At 36.6% G+C, this 25,771-nt stretch overlaps 2 protein-coding genes across 5 annotated transcripts; both read right to left on the bottom strand.

Moving 5' to 3' along the window:
- Positions 1–1,355: 1,355 nt before the first annotated feature.
- Positions 1,356–15,794, bottom strand: LOC129887939 (uncharacterized). The gene is made up of 10 exons (XM_055963196.1): positions 15,552–15,794; positions 12,123–12,189; positions 11,543–11,667; positions 10,554–10,662; positions 10,414–10,477; positions 10,285–10,340; positions 8,391–8,498; positions 4,720–4,869; positions 2,132–2,302; positions 1,356–1,755 (listed from the first exon to the last, which is right to left on the bottom strand). Exons 1-10 carry the CDS (start codon positions 15,761–15,763, stop codon positions 1,522–1,524), a joined length of 1,296 nt encoding a protein of 431 aa, XP_055819171.1. The 5' UTR covers positions 15,764–15,794; the 3' UTR covers positions 1,356–1,521.
- A 739-nt stretch (positions 15,795–16,533) lies between these two features.
- LOC129887937 (uncharacterized) lies at positions 16,534–25,420 on the bottom strand. Of its 4 annotated transcripts, none has more exons than XM_055963194.1 (11): positions 25,312–25,420; positions 25,026–25,131; positions 23,373–23,733; positions 22,257–22,415; positions 21,253–21,333; positions 19,196–19,288; positions 18,869–19,009; positions 18,646–18,789; positions 17,410–17,517; positions 17,061–17,112; positions 16,534–16,965 (listed from the first exon to the last, which is right to left on the bottom strand). In XM_055963194.1, the coding sequence occupies exons 3-11, from the start codon at positions 23,469–23,471 to the stop codon at positions 16,934–16,936; spliced, it is 909 nt and encodes a 302-aa protein (XP_055819169.1). In that variant the 5' UTR covers positions 23,472–23,733; positions 25,026–25,131; positions 25,312–25,420; the 3' UTR covers positions 16,534–16,933. The 4 variants fall into 4 exon arrangements, with proteins under 4 accessions (XP_055819169.1, XP_055819170.1, XP_055819167.1 ...); XM_055963195.1 differs by having other exon boundaries at positions 23,373–23,725; XM_055963192.1 differs by lacking the exon at positions 25,026–25,131 and having other exon boundaries at positions 25,312–25,416.
- Positions 25,421–25,771: the final 351 nt, after the last annotated feature.

Below are 25,771 nucleotides of genomic sequence, written 5' to 3'. Positions count from 1 at the left end.
GGTCAAAGCTCGGTGGTGCACCGGAGCCACTTCCCGAGTCATTACGGACGTCCTTATGCACTTTAATTAGAAGAAACAGCCTAGACCCCCGACAATACCCTAATTTCTGTTGCGCGTCCCCTAAAATGCTCCTAAACGCTGTAAAAGCCCATTCAGGGCCACCGAAGCTACTCCTTGGGTCCTTACGGACGTCCCCATGACTTTCGGCCAACACCCACGGAAAACTGACTTTCGATTAATTTTTTTCCAAAATCTTTATGGGATCCTCTGTAAGTACAAGAGGTAGAAGTACGTGTAGCTTCAGCATGATCCACAACATATTCACAATATTTAGGAGCCGCACAGGCAAAATTAGACAATTTTTTTATTTTTGATGTGTGTTAATCCACAAATATTTTGGTGATATGGCATTCGATCAATTTTTTTTGATATATTTATGAGACTCTCCATAAGTACCTAGAGGAGCAGTACGTGTAACATCAACACGATCCACGATGCATTTATAGCATTTAGGGGCCGCATAAGCGAAATTAGGGTTTTCTTATTTTTCGTGTGTGTTAGCCTATTAATATTTTGGTGGTATGGCTCTCGGTCTATTTTTTTTTTGAAACCCTTATGGGACCCTTCGTAAGTACCCGAGGGAGAAGTACGTGTAATCTCGGCACGAACCATGACATATTCATAGGGGCGCACAAGCGGAACTAGGCGATTTTCATATTTTCATGTGTGTTTGCTATAAATATTTTGGTTATATGTTTTCGGTCAATTATTTTCGAAATCTTTATGGGACCCTCCGTAAGTACCCGGGGGACCAGTACGCGTAGATCGACATGATCCACGACGTATTCATAGCATTTTTGAGCCACACAAGCAAAATTAGGCGATTTTCTCATTTTTCGTGTGTTTTAGCCCATAAATATTTTGGTGATATGACTTTTGATATATTTTTTTCTGAAACCTTTATGGGAACCTTCGTAAGTACCCGAGGGAGCAATACGTGTAGCCTTAACACGATCCACGGTGTATGCATAGCATTTAGGGAGTGCACAAGCAGAATTAAGTGATTTTCACATTTTTCGTTTGTGTTAACCCATAAATATTTTTGTGAGATGCTTTCGGTCAATTTGGAAAATAATATTTTGTGCTTAAAATAATCCAATAAAAATCACTCGTCAAAATTCTAGAAGTGCTCGATTTCAGCTTCCCTTATTATTCAAAAGTACTATTTTCGTTCTAAAAATATGACTAAACACTTCAAATTCTCTAAAATAAGCATTCTTTTAAAAAAAAACAATTTTGCCGATCGTTCAGAGGTCATCATCAATTCAATAAACAGATTATAACTCGACCAGGTACAAATAATTGACCTTTTTTTAATACCAAAACCCGAGAAGTATACATTCACATTATACATAAGAATGACCATGTTTCTCTAACATTGACAAATATCAATCAAGTATATACAATCATTACAAATTACAGAACCATATAGGAAGGTTCATATACATACATTTTAGCAAATCACTTTAGAAGTCTTGGGCCTGTATTAGAGTACATCCATGATGTTATTGTCTCCACAAGCATATCCAAGTCCTTTGAATTCCCAGAGTTAAGAATTATAGAGTCTACATTACCAAGTGTATTGCCGACTTCCTTCGTGACGTTTTCCCATGGAGTTCCTGCAGTAAAATTCGCCAATAGCTCACTGCTCCTATTAACAGCGTCAGTCATTCCTGGAGGAACGTCTGGTAGAGCCTAAAAGTTGAAAGAACAGTAAGATAAGGAGAACATTGGCCAGGCATGAATGTGCCCAGCAGAGTCTCCCTCCGTCCTGTCCCAATTTATGTAATGCACTTGACTAGCATTGGAGTTTAAGAAAAAATATTTATGTAGCTATGAATAGTCTCATTAAGGGTAAATGAGAAGTTTAAACTTAGTTTCTAAATATAGAAAGATATCATTCTTTTCGGGACACACTAAAAAGTTAGTTTCTAAATATAGAAAGATATCATTCTTTTTGGAACACACTAAAAAGGAAAGTGCATCACATAAATTGATTGAGACAGAGTATTAATCAGAAAATAGATGAGATGGACTTTCATTTTACAGAGTTCCATAGTTTAGGGTGAACCTGCTGTAGAGGAAGCACATGGTCTCCAGGAAGAGTGCGGATAGACATATCCAGCATTGAGCTGATGGCAGAACCTGAGCTGAGCACCTGAGCTAGTGTTGAAGTTTCGTCGATTGTATCATCTTTGAACTTTACTAGGAGATTCCTTGAAATCCCATAATATGCTCTTATCTGAAATAAGAGATATATTTTGTGTAAGTTACTCGATCCCATTTCCTATGGCATTATTGCTACTTGTGAAAGTAAATTAATTTTCTCCAACTACGATTCTGGACATTCTTTTCATGAAGCTTATGAATATGTAAATTCTGTTTTAAGAATTGCAAAATCGATTCCAAATCACGCCGGAGATCAGATCTGCTATTCTTTTTGGAATTGGGTGTGGGTGTGGGTGTGGAGGGATTTTGTTGTAATATACACCAACGCAACTGAGTAATGCTAAATCTGATATGCTGCATATTCAACATTCTGAAGTGAGAGAGATTAGAGAACTGCTAACATCTTTACAGCACGCACGTAGCTTATTGAATGTTATCCATATAATATTTTATATACCCTAACTTAACAAATAAATAAAATCAATAAACATTATAATAAATTATAACTAAAACCGCAAAAAAACAAATCCATCAGCTTTATGAAATTCACCATCATAATCTACTTTTAAGTCGCCGGACATCGCAATAAATTCAAGAAAGCATCCAAAATCCAATATCACATCAAATGCAACTGAATATAATATCCAAATAACAACAACCACCCAATGAAATTCCATAACGTGGGGTCTGGGGAGGGTAAAGTGTACGCATACCTTACTCCTACCAAGGTAGGACGGCTGTTTTCGAAAGACCCTCAGCTCAATAAAAGCATAAAAAGAGGTCAGATAAGGCTCGGAAATTCAAAGCGGTATGGGAAAACAAATAACGAAAGCGACACAGATAAAATAGAGTAATCAAAGTACAGAAAGTAATAGATAGTAATATATAAGAACAGAAATCAGAGCACTAGAAATTATAGTGGGCTAATGCGCCTACTAAAAAGGAAGAATAACAAGACTATATACTAGCCTTCTACCCTAATGTGGGTCCTCCACACCCTCCTATCTAAGGTCATGTCCTCGGTAAGCTGTAACTGCGCCATGTCTTGTCTAATCACCTATCCCCAATATTTCTTCGGCCTACCCCTACCTCTTCTGAAACTATCCATGGCCAACCTCTCACACCTCTGCACTGGGGCATCTATGTCTCTCTTCTTCACATGCCCAAACCATCTCAGTCACATTTTTCGCATCTTGTCTTCCACCGAGGCCACTCCTACCTTGTCTAGAATAACCTCATTTCTAATTATATCGCTCCTGGTATGCCCACACATCCATCTCAACATTCTCATCTCGGCAACCTTCATCTTTTGAACGTGAGAGACCTTAACTGACCAACACTCCGCCCCATATAACATAGACGGTCTAACCACCACTTTGTAGAACTTGCCCTTAAGTTGTGGTGGCACCTTCTTGTCACATAGCACACCGGAAGCGAGCCTCCATTTCATCCACCCTGCCCCAATACGATATGTGACATCATTGTCAATCTCCCCGCTGCCTTGCATGATAGACCCAAGGTACTTGAAACTACTTTTCTTTTGGATGGCCTGGTCACCAAACCTAACTTCCGCGCCAACCTCCTGAGGTGTCTCACTGAACTTGCACTCTAAGTACTCTGCCTTGGTCCTACTCAGCTTAAACCCTTTAGACTCCAAGGTATGTCTCCAATCCTCCAGCTTAGTGTTACCTCCGCTACGAGTCTCATCGATAAGGACTATGTCGTCCGCGAAAAGCATACACCATGGCACCTCACCTTGAATTTGTCAAGTCAATCCATCCATCACTAAGGCAAATAAAAATGGACTAAGAGCTGATCCTTGATGCAACCCCATCACAACTGAAAAGTGCTCTGAATCCCCTTCCTTATCCTGGTTTTTGGCACCCTCATACATTTTCTTGATCACCCTAATGTACGCCACAGGTACACCTTTAGCCTCCAAACATCTCCATAGTATCTCTTTGGAACTTTATCGTAAGCCTAAAAGGCAGCCCGGTGCACTAAAGCTCCCGCTATGCGCAGAGTCCGGGGAAGGGCCCGACCACCCAGCCTTACCTTGCATTTCTGTCAGAGGCTGTTTTCAAAGCTTGAGCCCGTGACTTCCTGGTCACATGGCAGCAACTTTACCAGTTACTCCAAGGCTCCCCTTCATAAATATATATCCAAATCTGACTTCAAATTATTTGTCTCATGCATAGTGATTATATTATCCAGTGTATAACTTTTCCAACACCAATTGACTCAGCATGAAGAAGTAATCTATAGTTAGAAGCCAGGCTACATAACATGACAAAAGATCAACTCATACTAACGGACAAAGCATGTATCTGCTCTACATTTGCATAGTAGTCATTGAATTGGTCATACAAATAAATACTACCCAAATTCCACCAGAAAATAGCAACAAAGTAAACTAAAGATGTTCATGATATGTACCTAGTTAAATATGTAGCTGGTTAATGAGCATTAAGATCTCAAAATTTTCCGTACCAGTCTTTGAGTTTCTTCTGGTCTTGGAGTGAAATTTTCTTTTCCATTAACCAAGTCCGTGTATAGAGGAGTCAGTTGCTCAACCAGAGGAAAAATTTGCTTCAAGATTGAGGGGCTAAGGTTCTCTATTTGCTTCATAGTCATCTCCGCCTGCAGATATAGAACACATGAGTGTAGTAAAAGAAGGTATCCTCTGATTTAGTTCCAAGTGGCAGTTCATGAAAAAGTGACTTAACAAGACTACAAGAGTGACATAATGTTTGAACCTAGAAAGCATTTAATACCTACCAACCACTACAGCATCCCACAAAAAAATGAAAGTCAACCAAAGGCACAAAAGAATGAGCAAAACTTTCAAGTAAGTGAACTCAGTTCAGCAAAACAATATACTTCAGACAAAAAAATGAATAGGACAGAATTAACAGTTCAAAGAGGAGATACGAAGGCTAGGCAATTTGTTTCACCTCTTCCTCAGAATTTTCAATTCATAAGATGAATGTCTACAAATTTTAGAAGCAGTATGTAGTGTAGAGAAACATAAAATAAAAAGGAAAAAGTTTTAGAAAACTTCTGTCCACATGATGTGTAGGAAAGGAGGGAGTAGAAGAGACAGCAATTGAAACAACAAGGGGGAAGAGAGTGTGCATGCTTTCTTGTATAAACAACTAGTAAGTGTACCCAAGTGAAAGTAAAATTCCTCCTATTTCTCTCCCTTTTCTTAATCCCAACCAAACAAGTGAAAAGAACTTCCATTTATTTATTTACCTTTAGTTTCTGTTTCCTAGTTGCCAAACACAATCTACAACAAAAACAAACCCAGTGTAATCCCACAAGTCGGATCTGGGGGTAGTGTGTACACAGACCTTTGAGAAGGTAGAGAGGTTATTTCCGATAGACCTTCGGCTCAAGGACAAATGGAAAAAAAAGCAATAACAAGCAAAAACAACCAAGTTAATACGATAACCGAACCAAAAGAAATAGCAGGAAGTCATAGAAATCTACGAATTAGAAAATAGAAGAATACTACTAATACTCTTGGTATGGAAAGGAAAGACACTAGACTACCTACTATTTTTCTACCCTAATTCTCGACCTCCACACCCTCATGTCACAGTTCATATCCTCCATGAGCTGAAACTACACCATGTTATGCCGAATCACCTCTCCCCAATACATCATTGGCCTACCTCTACCTCTCCTTAGACCCACCATGGCCAACCTCTCACACTATCCATACTGAAACATCTGCGCATTTCCTTTTCACATACCCAAACCATCTCAACCTCACTTCACGCCTCTTCTCCACCACAGGGGCCACTCCCATCTTGTCCTGAGTATCATTACTCTTAATTTTATCTCTCCTGGTATGCCCACACATCTATTTCATTATCCTCATTTATGCTACATTCATCCTCTGGACATAGGAGCTCTTTACTGACCAACATTCCGCTCTCTGTAATATAATCGATCTAACCACCACTTTGTAGAACTTACCTTTAAGTCTCAATGACAATTCTTATGCGAGCCACCCCCGCTCTAATACAATATGTTTACCTTTAAGTCTCGATGACACATTCTTATGCGAGCCACCCCCGCTCTAATACAATGTGTGGCATCATTGACGATCTCCCCCATTACCAAGGATTACTGACCCTAGGAACTTGAAACTTCCTCTCTTGGGGATGACTTAAGTATCAAGCCTCATGTCCACATCTTCACGAGTCACGTCACTGAACTTGCACTCCAAGTATTCAATTTTGGTGTTGCTCAACTTGAAACATTTTGACTCTAGGGTCTGTCTCCCCAAGCCTCCACCCTCCCATTAACTCCGCCTCGCGTCTCGTCAATCAGTACTATATCATCTGCAAATAATATGCACTGTGGCACCTTTCCTTGAATGTGTCACGTCAGTACGTACATCGCCAAGAAAAATAAAAAGGGTCTATGAGTGGATCCCTAGTGTAAACCCATGGCTGGGAGTGCTCCCAAACAAAATTTAAGACCTTTAAATGCTAACGGAGCCCAAGCAAATTGCAAGTGAACCATAGCTTCCGTTCTTAAAAAATTGCTTATTCTTTGATTTGAAAACTCTTTAACACATAAATAAAGTAAGCAAAAGGAAATATATATGAGCCCATACAGTTTAAGAGAAGCCCCTTATTTTTGAAACCAATCCTGGAAAGTCCTAGCAAGAGTTAAAATTAAAGAGTTGAGTGTGACATATATGTTTGAATTTTCCATCGAGAATGGAAGCAGAAAACATTAAAATGGGAAGACAGTATCAATGCAGACTTAGCTAAAGATAGGACATCATTTTGGAAAAAGATCCACATAGGTGATATCTACTAGTTGATGGTAGGTTTTAGACTTGATAGAGAACTTCTATTTTTTATTATTATTATTATTATTATTGTTGTTGTTGTTGTTATTTATATTTCTATTTCACATTTATTTTTTTACTATGATGAGAACATGAAATGAGCTTAAATGAAGAAGTGAGAATTAATATAGCCGACCCCAACTTGTTTAGGAATGGGGTGTTTTTGTTATTGTTGTTAGTTATTCAACAAATTGGATTTACATTAGAATGGGGATCACCTGACTCAGAAAGTTGGACGCCAGATCACTTGTGATTAAGGCATCAAGCTGATGGGCTTTCCCACATACTTGTGCTGGACCACAAGGAATTTCAACAGAGAAAGGAAAAATTTGGAAAACTCTCCTACAGTTTTGTGGTCCACTGAGAGGAAGAGTAATTGAGGATGCTTTGAATGTGAAGTTGTATCTGTCCTTATGTGGTATAATCTCGAGTGTATATGACGTAGACATATTCTTTGATTTCCTAAAATCAGTACAGGAACAACTAGGAAAAGATTTGACACAACTTTTGTAGTCTCCCAGGATAATTGCTAGTGTAGCAATTTAAATCCAAAATGATTAACCTGCCCAATCCGCCTGTAATAATACCATAGTCAAATCATATGTTCAAAATATGGGTTGAGAAGGATTGGGTTATAACTTCTCCATTTTCATTTCTAATCCAAATAAAGCTTCTTTATACTTCCTGGGTCATGAAAGTTACCAAAATTCAATTTTCTCGGGCCTGTACTCTCCCTTCACCCCAATCGTTCTCCCCTTCGGAAACGACCTGCTTATCTCTCTCAATTTTCTTCCTGCGTGCACAGAAAGGCAGACATAGAAGAAAACCTTCCAGTTGTTGGAGCAGGAAAATTGTCACTTTTCAGAAATCAGTTTTTTGATGAGGATCCAGTTTGTTGACCTGCTCAATCGATTTTTGAGATTTCATTTATGATTTGAGGTTGTTCCATAAACCTTGATGTCAACATTTGCCATGTTCTCAACATGGCAGACCAGTATTATGCATTTCAGAAAATAGCTGGTGGGAGTGCCATCAATTAGCATTTTTCCAAGAAGTTGGATTAGAAATTCTAGTAACAAAGTCTGTTATTTTGTAATTGAGCAATCACACAATTATGTAGAAGCAATTTTACTAATCTGGGCATCCATCCGTCTGATGACTCAAATTGGTCAAAAATGGTCTCGATCAAACCCTTTTATCCAGATAAAAAACATCAATAATGTCGCATATGAAAGTCATCAAACAAGAATATTCAACAGAAGTTGGGTAGTTTGTGAATTAAGCAACTTACCCCAAGACGAATGGTTGGTGATGACGCGATCTGCGATAAAACTGGTCCAAAGTTTTGCATCACTGGAACAAGAACAGATGAAAACAACGGCATTGCAAGGCTGGCATCCTGGGAAAACAAAGTAATAGGGAACTTGTTAACAGATCCAATTATTATGTGCTAAGATGGTGATGGATTACCCCGGCTGCCGGGCTTCAGCACACATATATCTCTATACATCAAAATGTTCAGAAACTGAAACTCCTAGCAGTCTAACAGGAATAGACCTAAAACAGGTACACGCATGCTGTTTTTTACTTGCAAACACCTACAAGAGGACTATAAAAAGCAGTATTTTGGATTTTTTTTTTATAAGGTACACAATTTTATTAATGACGGGGAGACCCCCGTGTAACAAGCCGTATACCCAAAAAAACAGAACCTACACCAAAATATGGCTCTCCACAAATGAAACCCAATATAAGCAGTAACTTGGATATCAAACCTTGGTTCTTAGATTAAGACCTTATCAGGAAGCCCTTAAAGAACAATATTTCAGAAAACCATGTCAAACTTGTAAAGTGTTCATAACTACTTTGCAATTCTACTTGCACTAGCATTATCGTAAGCACCATGGACTAAAATAGAGGGCAGATAGTATGGCACAAAAACCATGGGAAAGTAAGAAATGTGCAGGATAAACCTTTAACAACATAGACAAGTAGACATGACATGTATGGATGTGCGTGTGTGTATATATACTGTGATTTCACATTCATAACATGAACTACAATGAAATCATATTATAAGCATAGATTTAGCAGCTAGAATCTTCAATAGTAGTCCATTGTTAGTTACAATTACGTTATGATATCCATAGTATAGCCAAAAGAACATAAATTCTTGCAAGTCAAACATTCGCTAATATCAGTCAAAAAACTCTCTTGGAAATCTTATGCTGATCTCTGAAGCGGGGGAAGAACACCAAAAGAACTGTATCCAAAGTTTCACTCACAGCCTATATCTTTGGGACACTTCCCCATAAATTATTTTACCTCGTTTATGGTCTACAGATCCTCCTAAGCTTCGTGCATTTGTCATACATAGCTATCCCCTGAAATAGAGCTCATTAAATATGAACGAAAAAGTTTGATACCAATTCACAATATTTTCATAGCTCGGTCCATCAGAGTTTTCTATTTTCCTTTTCCTAAGTTTTGGAATTTAAATCGGGCAGTGAGGATTCATATAGCTGGCCCCAACTTATTTGGGACTAAGGCGTAGATGTTGTTGTATAATACTTGGAGTTTAGAAGTTCAAACTAAGGAGAAGTTTCCACCATGAGAGAGTGCAAAATATTCCCCTTTATATGATAAGCTAACTAAAAGCAAACTAAACGTAAACTTCCAACTCTGCCACTCAATGTAACTAAAGCATAATGCATTCTAAAGAAGTCACATTTCGCTCAGGCTGGATGAAACTAGAATCATGTAACAGGGTTGAGGATAAGTCACACATTTTAGTACGCTATACCCAGGCTTAGTCTTAAATCTAGAGATTGATATAACAGGTGACACGGCAGAAAATTAATTCTGACTGGTACAGATAGTTCCTGCAATTCTGAGAAGACGTGCAATGATCCCATATCACCCATGAACATGCAGCAACTTGACCACCCTGAGCTTATGAAGCTGAATCTAATTTGATATAGTTTCTTGCAGCCCCTACTCTATCCCACCAACCAAACAGAAGTAATGAAAAAAGAAAAACGAAAAAAAGATAGACAAATGAAAGCAAAACATGGGAAATAAAGCCTGTATGCGTCAGCTCCATTTGTATCTGGCTTTGCATCCCTAAAACTGATTTTAAAGTTGTACAAGTTCGGGATAAAGCTGAAAATAAATCCATCAAGTACCTTGTTGTTGAAAGCCATCAATACATTCCCGCTTCTTTTCACAGCATATCTTGCTCCTGATCATCAAGCATCAAACGCTGTGGACCAAGTTGACCAAATTTGCCTCTATGTAAAAATACAGTAACTTACCAATCAAAAGGTGAATTACAGATCCTAAAGAGTGCCCAATGCCAAATACAGGAACGTCTTGTACCTATGTCACCAATGGACATTCATAAGAAACAAAACATGATAAAACAGTCTCATCTTAGGTAAAAGCTGAAACTCACTCTTTCTTGGAGAGATCTGAGGCACCTATCAAACTTAAACTGCACTTCATCTGCAATGTAGAAATGGTCAAATCCACTAGCGTAAGGTGTAGCAATCACCAAGACATCCCTGTCTCAGAATGTAATAAAAGTAAGTACCTGTCTCAGAATGTAACAAAAGTTGTAGCAACCACCAACATATCCCTGTCTCAAGTCACAATATTAATAAGACTAAGAACTATATTTACCCCACTTAACAGATGAGACAAGAACAGGACAAGAATTGTAGCGCTACCATCATCAGATATTAGCAAATTAGTTTTATAAAATGATACTGCTGGAACGGGTATCGAGTAGTCTAATACAACTAATAACATAAGAATCTTTGCTTCTTAAGCCTGATTAAACAGTTGAAAATCCTTTTACCAAACTACTAAAAGTAAAACACGACCACTTAACTTACTATAGGGGCCGGCATGGGCTATAAAATGACACTTCTGGAACGGACATCAGGTAGGCTAATTCAACCAGTAGCACAAACGTATTTGCTTCTTAAGTCTGATTAAACAGCTTCTTTTTAGGCACAAGTCTGACTAAACAGTTGGAAATCTCTTTAACAAACTTCTTAAGTAAAACATGGAAGCACCGGATAAAGTTCGTTTAGTGTACACTTCCATGAGAAAGTGAATGATTGTTACTGAAGAGATCTAGCAAGATACTACTTAAAAAGAGGACCACTGCACTTGCTTAATGAAAATCTGAGAAGTCAACCTTCAAGATTTAAATACATGAAAGAGAGAATGGAAGAAATATAAATCCGTCACCCCATTGGTGCAGTGATTAGTTAAAGTCTTTTACTTCTTCTATCCTGCTTATCAATAATGCAAAAAAGAGAGAAAAACTAACTATAAATCAGAATGATTCCAAGGTGTGTATACAGCACAAATAATAAGCACATAATTAACATAGATAGAATAAGATGGACTCCAGCATCAAGATCAACAACTCACTTTTGTCTGAGCCGCTCAAGGAACAGGCGGTAAGAAAGCTGTGGAGCAGCCCCAACAAAAACACCTCCAACAAAATGTACGACTAACTTAGGCTTTGAGGTTTTTGGTTGCAATACCCATGCTCCCTGGAACATCACAGTTAGTTTATTTCATTTATAATTCATCAAAGTGTTGCCACAAGTAAGCAACCTACTATCTTATTAACTGTCATGCCACAGTTAATATTGTAGCATATAAACATCCATTCCTGAAACACATTATAATGACATAACATATATTGATCCAACATTATGCTTACGAAGCAAGTTGCATCATGACCGATTCCTACAAACCTAAAAGTCATTTTGTGCCCTCTCAAACTAGATCCTTTTTTTTGTCTTTAAGCTTATTTGGAAGACAGAGAAGTTGTTTAAAGGTTACAACCGAAAATGGTTTAACTAATGCAGACTGGAAAAATTGGGAAAAAGATAAAGGAAGCAAGTTGCATATCAATATGCACTTGTAAAGTTACACAAAAAGGAAAGTTGCATATCAATTCTTCTGAAACTAAAGCATATTTTTAGGGAATTCCTTTGGTAACCTCAATTTCATCCCAGTCCTGTGAACTTCCCCAATCTTGAGATTGCTTCACTGTCTCTGTAAGTAATCTGTGAATAAACATGAGCAGTAGTTACATTTTAGGTTTGATGAGCGAAAGGGCACTGTTTAACAGACAACACTAAGTCAAGAATAACTAATCATCTGATTAGAACTCCAAATTCACAACCATATATGGTCATGTATAATTGATATTATGGATAGATTAGATTAGACAAACAAGTCAATTCATACCAATGAATTTTCATGTTCTGATTAGATAAAAAAGTAAGTTCAACAGTTCCCCACATTCATCACCAAGATTCCATTTATATACATATTCAAGTGCGTGCGTCAATCAGTTTGTGCATATACATACAAAATATAGTTGTTAACAACAGCTAACATAATTGTAGTGCTGCTTTCAATTTATTTTTCTAGCTGTAAGGCCATCACTGGAAATGTTAAAAGCACTATTCTTTTTATTTTATGGAACAAACAGATGATAACACACACAACTGATCCATAAAAAGGTTAAGAACCTTCATAGTAAGTCAGTGTGTGTAAGACATAAGGTTCTATTAAGAATGGGATTATATTAAAAATGTCGCCTTTCCTTGAACTGCCAACTTTGGCATGTGCGATTTCTTTTTTTTTTTGGGTCATCTTTGTTGTTATGCATTTCTTTCCTTAAAAATTATTCTTGCTTCAAAAAGGCAATTGTTGGGGGTTGTCCTGGGGTTTCTGCCAATGCTTTTAGTCCTATTGCATAATTACCTTAGGCACAAGGAGGAAGCTATGTCTAATCTTCAAGCCGTTGAGCTCACTTTTCACAGCTCAATTATAATGTATTTGTGCTGCTTATTAGGGACAGAGAGATGGAAAAGGAAGAATATGTCACATACTATATTTATCGAGCTTCTTTTTATCCAACTGAGAAGTTTTTCATCGGTATATGGTTCATTTGTTAAACAAAAAGAAAAAAGAGCAGCAGTCTTTTGGCATAGCAACTCTTTCCATTTAACTACAAATACTGCCTCTGTCCCACCTTCTTTGACCACAATTTTTCAAATACTTCAAATTGTTAACTTTTAGTCAACTACTCTTTCTGCTGTTTCTAATTATGTAGATCTTATTTCAAAACCGTTGAATATTTTATGTCCAATTCACACCTCCGAATCATGTCACATAAAGTGGAACAAAGGGAGTACTTTGCATGTTAAATTTGTTTTTTAATAACCGTGAAGTCCATGCCAAGATTAGAAATGAGGTTGTTCGGGAGAAGGTGGATGTGGCTTCTGTGGCGGACAACATGAGGGAAGTGAAAGGAGGAACGCGGATGCCTCATTGAGGAGGTGCGAGAGGCTGGTTGTAGAAGATACGCGGAGGGGTAGAGGTAGGTTGAAGGTTAGTAGGGGTAAAATGTTTAGGCTTGTTAGTACCCGTCATAGTACTAGTCTTTCACTTGTAGTTCTTGCTTTTGTGTCTATTGCCATATGTTATTTATTCTGTTTCGATTACCACATTAATTTGTTGTTGTTATTGCTTCTTCTGTCGACTGTACACAGCTTTTCTTATTTAAGTGCTATGCTTTTTTCATTGTCTTTCTTCATTGTTTTCTTCTTCTTTCATTTGGATTTGACACACTCAGTGTTGTGAAAAAGCGCTAAAGCGCTCGCTTTAAGCGTGAAGCGAAGCGAGGCGAGGCACTAGCGCTTCAATACCGTGAAGCGAAGCGAAAACAGAAAAGCGTGCGCTTCATGGAAGAAGCGAGAAGCGCGCTTCATGTTGAAGCGAGAAAAAAGCGCGCTTATTTGTTAAAAGCGGCACTAGGGTTTATTTTAAAAGAACAAATCTGTAAACTTACAATTAATTATTTGCTGCTGTGACTTCTTCGAGACTTCGTCAGTTCAAACTTCAACCAGGTTAGATTTTCTTCTCTTCTTCTTCTCTTCTTCTCTTTCTCTTTCTATTTTTATTTCTATTCAGCTTCTGCCGCTGTGATGTTCTTCTCTTTTTCTCTTCATCACTTCTTCTCATCTTCTTTTTCTGTTTCTATCCAGCCAGCAGTGCAGTTCTGCGCAGCTGCTGGTATGTTTTGGCCCTTTTTTTTTGATTTGGGTTCTCAGTGACCTCTGTTTTGTTAAGCTATGCTCTGTTTTTTTCTATCTTTATCATGATTTTCTTTCTCATAAATCATTTTATCATATAATATTAATTAATTTGTTGAGCTGAAAAATTTGATTGAATTTTTTATAGTGATTTTATTACACAAAACAAGGGCTGCTTTATTACACAAAACAAGGGCTGCTTTATTACCCACTGCAGCTGCTTTATTTTTTTTTAATACTGCTGCAGCTATTTTATAAGGCTAGTGGGCTGGTGATATGAAGTGGAGAATGGTTATTGGATGTTTAATTAACTGCATAAAGGGAATTTATCAAAAAGTGGAGCCCATAGACCACTTTCATGGCCAATTTTTGACTTAAAACACTGCTGCAGCAGGCCAGTCACTTATGGTGAAGTTGCTACGGCTAGTGGTGTGGAGGAGAATATTTATGGTTTTAGGGGGAGTACTTTAAGGGGCAAGGAAAAAAGAGTAGCTACAGGTTCAAGTTCATGTTCAAAATCAAATAGAAGTAGAACTCTTGTTGATGAGTCCTCCGATGAGGAAGAAGATGAGGACCAAGTAGAAGTAGAACCCTTGTTGATGGCACTTCAAAAGTTTGAGGATCTTGTTGAAGAATAGGATTTTGCTCTCTTTGTGATTTGGTTATGCATTTGCTTTATATGTTGTTACTTATGAGGATTATTGACTATCTAGTTACTTTTTAATCTAAGTCTTTTGAGTTCTTGATTATTTATCTATGCATATTTTATATTTTATATTTTATATTTTTATACTAAATAGCGCTTTTTCTGGAAAAAGCATGCGCTTCGCTTCTCGCTTCTGTGAAGCGAGCCCCCGTCGCTTTTTTCCGCTTCTCGCTTCTCAAAACACTGGACACACTTGAGTTGAGGATCTTTCGGAAACAGCTTTTCTACCTCCACTAGGTAGTAGTAAGGTCTACCTCCCAAGGTACGTTGTTGATGATGTCCATGCCAACTTGCACGCACCTGGACTAATTCTACGAAAAAATTGTTACCTCCCACCAGCAACAACAGGTGGCAGATAACTCTGCAAGGCTACAACAGATGGAAAGGAATCACCTAATGTTTCTATCTTGTTCAAAATTAAACATGTTAATTTTGCGCGATAGAAGACAAATTACACCAAGCAGAATCAAAGAAAGAGAAAAAAAGCAGAACGTTCAATCAAACCACTTAATTTCACGAAGTCGGATAAGCTAAAGTTCCGCAAAAGGAAAGAATTGTAGCACGAAATTACTACAAATATTGACTAGGAATTAAACGAGAGATTAGGGCAACAAACCTCTCAATATCTCTGTATAACTGGATTCCGGTACTTGTTTCCGGTTGACTGCTGCTGCCGGTATCTTTCAGGTTGCACCTGATTCTGTTAGAGTTCCGATTTCCGGCATAGAATCGGATGCTGCTCCGATTGTAAAATTTAGTGGAATCGGAGTAGAAGGAAATAGGCGACGAACAGCGCCAATTCGCCTTAGGAGCAGTTACGCAGTTCATTGCAAAATACAGGAAATGTTGAATACGCCACCGTATATAAATGTGATAGTATTGTAACAACCTGTAACGGTTACCAGACTTGTTGGCGGGTCGGGTCGGAATACGGCTCCATGCATTTCTGCTTGAAGTTCAGACAAAAATAGTTAGGACTTTAGTCGTTTTTGTGTGATTTTCAGTCATATGTGAGCTTTGAACACTATAATCTATGTGTAACATTGGTTTGAATTCGCCAAGATTAACTTCATGATTAAATAACAATTAAAATTTTTTATTTGTATAACAATCACTTTGGTGCGATCGTATTATTACATTTTTTTAACCTATTATTTAATTATTTTATTTTATCTTTTATCTTATCCTTTTTGTAGCAACTCTACAATTTTTTTTGTAAGTTTATTCTTTAAATAGTGATGTATGACATTTTATAATAATGCAAAACGATATAATCTATCTAAATGATGTATAATACAATTTCATATAATACAACAAAACTCAATATGTATCTAAATGCTGCATAATACAATTTGATATAATACAACACAACTCAATATAATACATAATGAAACAACATGTAACAATTATTTTTAATGTATTTATCTGTTAGTTTAGTTACTTTCCTTGAGAGAATTCTTTTGCTTAGAAGAAGACGAATGAACAGATAGATTTCAAGTCAATCAAATTTTATATATGATTTTTAAAAATTTTAAATTGTTAATTATTGTGATTTATAATTTTCAAATATATAATAGACTAAAAACAAAAGTAAAACAAATCGGAACGGAGAGTACTAAATTTCCAGAAATACTCGACTGAAAGCAGACATGTCGACGAATAATTGCCTGCTCTATAAAGTAGTCACAATACTAATTGTACTTAAAATTACTACAATCTGTTAACACTCTTTTCTTGATTTTCTCAAACATGAAATATGTTGTTAAACGCATACTGCGATACTAATACAAGTTGAATAAATTATCGTGTCATGGCTCGATACGATTTGCATCAACTCAGTTCCCTCATCGATCTTCGAGTTTCAATGTAAAACATCTTGTGCTATCCACTGACTTACAGGCAAAACGGGATGCTGTGAATCGCTAGACCTCGGTGGTAAGCATGTTGAGATCTTCGTTAACACCACGTTAAGAGTCGTCGTTGTCTACAGCCCAGTTATCATTTCTCTATCTCCTCCTGGACATGGCCATCTGCATTAAGAGATGAAGTTGGATAAAACATTGATGACAACTCAAATTCAAATATGACCAAACCCCAAGCTTTGGAACAAAAACTAAACTCTAACCAGGAAGTTCAATAGCCAAGTTCGCCTGCTGATCTGCATCACAGTTTGATTCCTACGAAAACGAGAATTGGAAAACTTTTACATCTCAGAAAATCAGCAAGGTAAGAACTAAGAAACTAACCTAACCATGATGAGGGCTCTAATTCAGTTTTGGTGCTATTACAGACTAAGACCCTGTTTGGACATGATTTGAAATCATGATCCTAAATCGCATGCCCAAACGCTGATTTGAAATCATGATTCTAAATTGCATGTCCAAACGCCTACTAAGTTTGTGATTGATTAAGTGAGACGAGCATATGAACCAAGATTACAAGGGTAGATGACTAAGAGGAGTTTATTAAATTACCCGAAGAACATGAATGATGCGGAAAGAAAGAAACCTATCCTTCAGTTGTTTTGCCTGCTGAAATAGCGTAGAGATGTTTTGATTTTTAACTTTCCACAGACCCTGGATCTGTTTGGAAGTATATAAACTTCAATGAATCAAAGTACAAGCAGATAAAGGGAAAAAAATAATAAGAAACCAACATAAAATAAGATCAAACGACTTGACATGAGACCAACTTTTTTTTTTCTGGAATGGGAAAGTAATGTCATGAGACAAACTTTAGAAGATATAATAAAGCATCTCGGAGTTATAACTAAGCTTATCAAAGACTAAACAGAGTTCATTGAGCAACCAAATGTATGTTAATTATATTTCCAACCAGGAGAATCTTCTTGCACGGACAAGAACTATTTGCCGCTCTTTACCTTTCCCTTCTCTATCTTTACCCAAAAGAAGGGATCACTCTTTTCTGGGTCCAACTCAGCCAATTTACTGTATGGCTCCACACGAATAACATTCTCACTAGAGCATGCAGCAGTTACTTGTTTAGGAATATTTGTTAAATTCCCCATTGTCATGAAATACACAAACCAGGTCATTTTGAACTACGTAAATCTAAACATTGATGATGGGGACAACTGATTTACCCATTATTAAACTTAGCAAAGTTACCGTTCAGCTGAGAAACTTTTGTTGGACAGCAAATTAATTGTTACTCCTACCAAACATCCCTACTCAGAAAATCAAGAAAAATATTTTACTTCGTTTTTGGTGTAAAGAAGAATTCCTAGATGATTTGTATCCACTGTTAGACACAATAGAGTCCTTGAAAGAATGAGGATATACTTTACTCTTGTGATATGTAAATATATCTACTGACACAGCCCTAGTGGCTAAAGATCATAAGATTGTTACCTTTTAGAACAAAATTAACTTTTAGTTTGTTACTACCTTATCCTAGAAAGGCCATGTACATTGCAAAAAAGCTTTATCCTATAGAAAAAAAGGAACTGCGTCGAAGGGACTTGAGAAATGGGTCAACGATTTGAAAACATTGTCAGACCTCCTTGACCTTAAAAATATGTAAATAATCATCCTAACCATCTAGCTGAAGCTGAAAAGAACAAGTAAAACTTTCCTAAGAGTACAACTCCAGCTACAACTTTGATTGTGCAGAGACATAAAGGAGAAGTGTGATATCAAAGAAATAAAAGGTAGAAATACAAGAATAAACAAATAATATGGAAAACGGACCTGCATACAAACAAGTTTGGAGTCACCCTGAGCACGAATACTTGTAAACCCTTTGCTATGTGCATATTTCAAACCCAATATAAAGCCTCGATATTCAGCAACACTGGTTGTTGCTATTCCTAAACCTTCACGTAGCCTACAGATCTATTAATTGCAAAGTTGTAATATAAGTGCGGCAAAGAATAAGGAAAAGGAAATACAAACCCAAAATAGTAACTATTACCAAACTTCCATCATCAGCTCGTACTACAGCTCCTGCACCAGCTTGTCCTGGGTTTCCTTTCGAAGTACCATCAAATTCAAGAGTACAAGACCGCTGCTGAGGATAACCACGATCAGCTTCTTTCAATCCAACAGCATAAACCTTCAAGAGAATTAATAAGAACTCAACCTGATAGTTGTCGTAAGTTCATCATAAATTCGCTAAATTAAGATTGATTAGCTTCGCCGACTTCCCATGAAGTATAAAGACAATTTATTTTGTTAATCAGATATACTGAAATCATTTTTGATATTTTCATAAGAAGCCATCGTGTTAACAGCCACTCACACCAGATGATAGAGCTTGGTCACCCTTAGGAGGTTCTAACTTGATATGCTTTCTTAGGGAATCATTTGAAGTAACAGCTGATCCAACAGCATCCTGCAAATAAACATGCCAATGAACAAGATAGATTCCAAAGTGTGGCAAGCCAAACAGATCGTACAGGGTGTGAACACAAGAAACTAGTATATCATTTTTGTAGGTAATGGAAGTAAATAGTACTTTTTTCATTAGAGTAAGTATTCAGTACTACTTTGAGCCAAAATTTACATCATATACCTCTTCAAGAGTCAGGTCGAAGAATGCAGTACAGCAACAATATTACAAAGAATATGGTTTGACAATAGCAACTTTACGTTCTTCCCGCACAAAAAGATGTCAGAACTCATCAAACTATATCATTAAGTAACCTAAATATGTCTTTCGATCAACCAAAAGGTGGTATAGTTCCCCATTAATGCTCAATGCAAACTTCGCAGAAAACATTAAGTCTTTCTTCAGTGTTAAGGCAAGCACACAGTAATTACTCAACCAAATATCCAGACCTCAGCTCCATTAAACAGAAGATAAAGGTTATCCATTTAGTTCATTTAAAATACTCAGCACTCCCGAAAACTCATCCCATGCAATGGTTTTGAAAAAAAGGTTTCCCATCTAGTTATTAAACCTAGACTGCAGCTGAAGAAGTTGAAGAGTACAGCTCTTAATTATTTTTATTACCAACATCAGACTAGTAATAGGGAACTTTTTATCCATATTTGAGAGTGCCCTTGAAACTGTTAGGCAATTAGGGGAAAGTTCAAGTCAGAAACCAGTTTTTTCTTTTCCATTTTCACCTTTCTTTCTGCTTTATCAAAACACTGACGCGGTAAACTGGGATCATCCGGTCATCTAATGAAAAATACTTGATACACAGGTGACATGTAATAAACTAGATGACAACTATGTTTGTCAATTTTCTGTGAGAGAGAAATTCTAAACAGGCAGGATACTGATATCTATTGTTTGCTTTTCCTTCCACATTATTAATGTTTCTCATCAGAAATAATCTATTGCAATCTGTAACAGGGAAAGACACCTTTTACTAGAAATAGTATTTTCAGATCTCTAACTACATTTACTAGGGATGTGGCTCCATGAATAGATTCTCAGAACTATATCGTCTTTTGTTATGAAGTTAAATCTTATAAAGTCCAATACCTTACATGAGTTCATTAAGAAATAGAAAAAAGCAAAGATAACAACAGCTGCAAAACCTTGGTGGCAACCCATTCTTTTATAAGTCACCCAGAATGACCTATTTTTATTTTATGGAAATACTACTTTTATTTTTTAATATTTCGTAAGGAGCTAGTATGATCTATTAACAGCCCAACGAAGCCCCATAAGCTATCACTAATAGCCAATGAAAAACACAAAACTAAGGAAACATGTTGGCAATCTACTGTTCTTATAAATGGCCCACTATGACCTATTTTTATTTTTAGTTTTATTTATACACAACTATAAAATAGCTGCGGAGACTTTTCAACAACTACAACTGCTACGGCTATATCGAGATATTACTAAAACAGCTGCGGAAACCATTAACAAGCTAATAGTATTCTGTTTTAATAGATTTAACTCATTAACAGGAATCGTATGGGAGAATTTTAATCTCCTTACATAACCATTTTCTTTAAAAAAGGGCTACCCAGGCATAATAGAAAAATAGTGATAGTTCGCTCACAGTGGATTAGAATTAAGTCTTCAAATTCCAAGTAGCTCTACTTTAGTAAAGGAAAATGTCTTCCAGCTGAACAAGTAGCTTTCTCGTGTATGTTGTAAGACAATTTATTATGGCATCTTAAGGAAATTCAGCAAACAAGCCCCTACTGTTATAAATCATGCTTCTATATCCAGAGAGGTGCAAATAGAAGAATGCACTCACTTCGTCAGATAACCAAAAACTGTAGACACATTAAGTTAGCTCTCACTGTAGAAGAAGAATGAGATATACTTCAAAAGCAACTGCTGCAAACACTGACCGACTTACACAATAACCTAATATAGCCCTAACTTACCGCATATTCTGACCACATTGCTTCCTGTGACCTCTTCTTCGGTGTATGCTCAGACGATCCACTTTTGGAAGAAGATTGGTGCTGCAAAAGAATTAGTGCTGATAAATTTGTATGACAATGACTGGTTCAAAAGATGAGACGTAAGCATCTTTCAGCAATTTTTATAAGTAATACTGAAAACAGGAGTATTCACATCAATAAGGAAATAGGAAATTTAACTTATATTGAGTACAAAATAAATAACTGAATCGGCTGCATTTAGAGATCATCTTTGATAATATTGACTATGTAGAAGAATAGCTATGTGGTATGTGTCCCATGTATAATGTAATTTAAAGAAGCACACTTTCTCCTTTATCATTTGTTCACATGGTAAGGGATCAGCACAAAATTTGTAATCTTTTCCTTAATAAGGGATCTGTGAGGACTGAGGTAATAAGTCTTCATCCTTTCTATATCATAAAGGCAGAAGTCGAGTTTTAAAGTTAAAAGTATTCTCCTAATGTAAACATCAAGGCAGGACTTCACGAATTCTGCGAATGAAATCAAGCACTCAACTTCAACTTTTGTCTTAATGCGACAAAATCAGATGGGGATATCATGGCTTTACTTCTAAAGATGAATTGCAATCAATACATCCGAATTCCATCTATTCACTTTTGGTTTTACCTCTAGTTTAGGATTCTTTCTTGGGTGGTGTGAAGTATATAATAAGTGGAAGGGAGAGTTATTAATAATCTAGTAGTTTTAGAAAGGAACACACATGTTCAGATTTGTCTTACAGCAAACTCACAACATGATCCATAAGTCAAAATTTAGATCACACAGACAAATTTTAACACTATCCTTCTTTGTTCCTTTTCTTTTTTTCGGAAGTCTTGTGTGTCATCCTGGAAAAGACACTGTGAACAAGGATTGCCTTTGTCCAAAAGTTCTGAGATGAAATACTTCAATCATAAAAGACAAACAGACAATTTTTGAGCACAATTTAATAAATGTCTTACCTGAAAAGGGCATGGCACTAGAGCCCCAAAGAGACCTTCAGTCAGATCTGCCGCTCTGATAGAATAAAGTGCATTTTTAAGCCCACAAGATAGAAGATATTCCTCTGTGTCCTTTGGCATGGAGTAGCCCTTATACACACTAACGGGAGGATCACATATCTGTCAAAGCAATGGGCGGGGGGGAAACCGATTAACGCACTGCAAGTTTGATATAACCATTGATGGACATAGATAACAGGATTGCCTTTACCACACCTATTCCATAAGAGAAATTCCTACACTACTCTAACTTTATCATTGATTCAGAAAAAACAAGCTGAAGCTAATCAAATATTTTTCCTTTTTGTGCCAAATAGTTTTATTGATAAAAGGAAAGCATTAGGGAAATACTGAAACATGCAGAGAAATTATGCACCAGCTTCCAGTCGACCTAAGAAATGAGATAATCTGCATATATTCCAGTGTTATCAAAGGCGAAAAGCGCAAAAAAACTCTTAAGGTCCGTTGGGGCTTTAAGCACAAAACGCAAATAAAGCGTGGGCTTTAATGAAAAAAGGCGCAAAGGGAGAAAAAAATACAAATATATATGTTTAGTCCAAGACTAATAATTATAAACATGCATGACTAATATATGACTGAAGAAATTGAAAACAAATTATAATAAAGTGAAATATCAATTGTTTAGTGTCACTTCTTAAGAAGAAGCTCATTGGCAAGGAAAAGTTTGTCTTAGAACCTTGATGACGACACTGAAGCGCACATAAAGCGAGGCGAAGCGCTCAACACGTTCTGAGCCTCGCTTCAGGGCATAAGCGCGCTTAAAGCGCGCCTTTGACTACACTGATATATTCATCAGGAAAAAAAGCATATAAGATAAATGCGGTGTAGCATTTGTCTATATATCTAGACTACAAATTGACAAGCGAAGTTGATCCAGTGGCAAGAGTACTCCAGTGCCAACCAATAGATTGGGAGTTCAAGCCACCAAAGGCAAAAAAAGGAGAAAGTTCACAGTTGTGCATACATATATCTAGCTTTGTGTATATATAAACACACACACACACATGTGTGTGTGCATACACACAATTTACAGATTAAAATTCCTCCAATAGTTACCGAGGATCCGACTTGAGTCTGGCAATCACCCAAGTTTCTGTAGACTCCAACAAGATCTCCTTTCTTAACAACAAAGAAACCATCTCTCTCTTCCTTCATTATTGGAATAGGATCAAACTTCCGTGAAAGAGAACTATCACCACTACACTTGTTAGATGCTAATTCTGTCCAGAAACAAGTCAAAATCAACTTTCTAATTCAAGCATGTGCAAAAGCTCATCCTCCAAGATAGCACCAGAATTCCAGAAATTGAACTCTTCAAGGCAGATATGTCGTGCTTGTCAATATTGCAAGAGAACATGCATGAAACAAGCTATTCATTACATGGGACTTCCCTCAGACTTGACGCATTCCTGTAAAACTAAAAAGTAAGAAACACAAAAAAACTTTCTTTAATTTTTTTAACTCAACAGAACCATGCATGCATGTATATACATAACGTCCCCAAATTTTGTAACATGAAACATGTGTTAACAAGTGTTAGTTGGATCACGAAACATGAAGCTAAAAGTTACGTTAGCTGTACGGAAAATACTTTTGATCGGGAGACTCGTTTCCCTTTTTGAAGAAAAACATTCTCTGGTACCCAATCACTAGAAAAATCAATCATTCTAGAAAATGACTTCAATCATACAAAACACAGCCAACAACAACTCCATGTTCTGTTCTATTTTCAGACAATATACTCCCTCAATTTCAATTTGTTTATCTTACTTTCCTATTTAGTCCATTTCAAAAAGAATGCCTCTTTCCTTTTTTTAGCAACTCCTTAGTTCTAACTTTCCACATGACATGTTTAAAATCACAAGATGGCATTTTTTGGTACATTCTATATACCTTTAGTTTAAAACCACAAAACTCAAAAGTCTTCTTTACTATCTTAAACTCCGTGTCAAGTTAAAACCATACAAATAAATTGAAACGGAGGGAGTATTCCTTTTCTCCCATTGTTGAGCAGCATAACAACAACAAACCTAGTGTAATCCAACAAGTGATTCTGGGGAGGGTAGGATGTTGGCAGACTTTACCCCTATCTTTGTGAGGTAGAGATGTTGTTTCCAATAGACCCTCAACTCGAATCAAAAAACATATTATCGAAGCAAGAACATAAAAAGGGCAGCCAAGTGCATTAAACCTCCCCTATGTGTGAGGTCCAGAAAAGGGCCAGACCACAAGGCTCAATTGAATGCGGTGCATTTATAGTCCATTTCAAAAAGAATCCTCTATAATTCTAACTTTCACAATACATGTTTAAAAGCACAAAATTCAATAGTTTTCTTTTTTTTTCTTACAACTCTATGTCAAGTCAAAACCAACAAATAAATTGAAACAGATGGAGTATTCCTTTTCTCTCCATTGTTGAGCTGAGCATAACAACAACCCTAGTGTAATCACCCACAAGCAAGTCCAGGAGGTAGGACATACACACAACTTACCCCTACCTTTGTGGGTAGAGATGTTGTTTATCATAGACCCTCTTTTCAAAAGAAACGTTACCAAAGTAAGAACACAAAAAGGAAAGCCCCGTGCACTAAAGCTCCAGGGAAGGCCGGACGCAGTACGTAAAATTATTTACTTTGGAGCCACTTATTACGGAACAAAAAGTAAAATACTTTAATTCCAGCTCGAGACTAGTATAGTTAAGAATGTTACACTGGATTCTTCTTCCCTTTTGCCTTAAAAATCCAATCTTTGAGTAAAAAAAAAAAGCTAAAATTAATTCCTCCTATTGTGTTTCCAGACAAATCAAGAATCTTCGCTGCATAAATATATGAACAGTTCAAAGATTAGAAGCTTCAATAACATTAAAATGAAGAAAAATCAAAATACTACACCAAAAATTAGAACCCTAATTTTGGAAAATCAACAAAAATGGGGTAACTTAATTCAAAATCATTGTGTTTAGCTAATATATATGCAGAAATGAAAATGACATTACCTTCAATTAATTGATGAAATTGCGCCAAATCTTGGACAGCTTGAAGAACAAAGTGCGAAGAGAGTTTGTAGAAAAAAAAGAGGATTTTTATGAAAGAAAAGGGGTATGAAGTGCACAAATACCCACTTTTAGGAGTCATTTAAGGCATAGCCAAAGTTTCTAATTTTAGCCCCTTTAAATCAACTTCACAACTTTGTATCGATTGGGTTTGACTTTATGGCTTATCAATTCGTAGACATATTAAAGCCTTATAAAATTATTAAAATATTGATTTTATCGGTTTATCTATTCTTAATCGTTATCAATTTAATTATCGGTTTAATCGTTAATACTTTTGACACACAAAAAAAAAATCATTGAAATTCACTGAGAAACAAAATAACAAACTAAATGAATCATGCATATAAGTTGACAGATTGCATCTTGAAAAAAAAAACACTAACACATTGTAGAATAATCG

This window comes from Solanum dulcamara, chromosome 4, assembly GCF_947179165.1.
Source record: "Solanum dulcamara chromosome 4, daSolDulc1.2, whole genome shotgun sequence".
NCBI classification, from domain to species: domain Eukaryota; kingdom Viridiplantae; phylum Streptophyta; class Magnoliopsida; order Solanales; family Solanaceae; genus Solanum; species Solanum dulcamara.
This window is presented reverse-complemented; position numbering and strand designations above follow the sequence as displayed.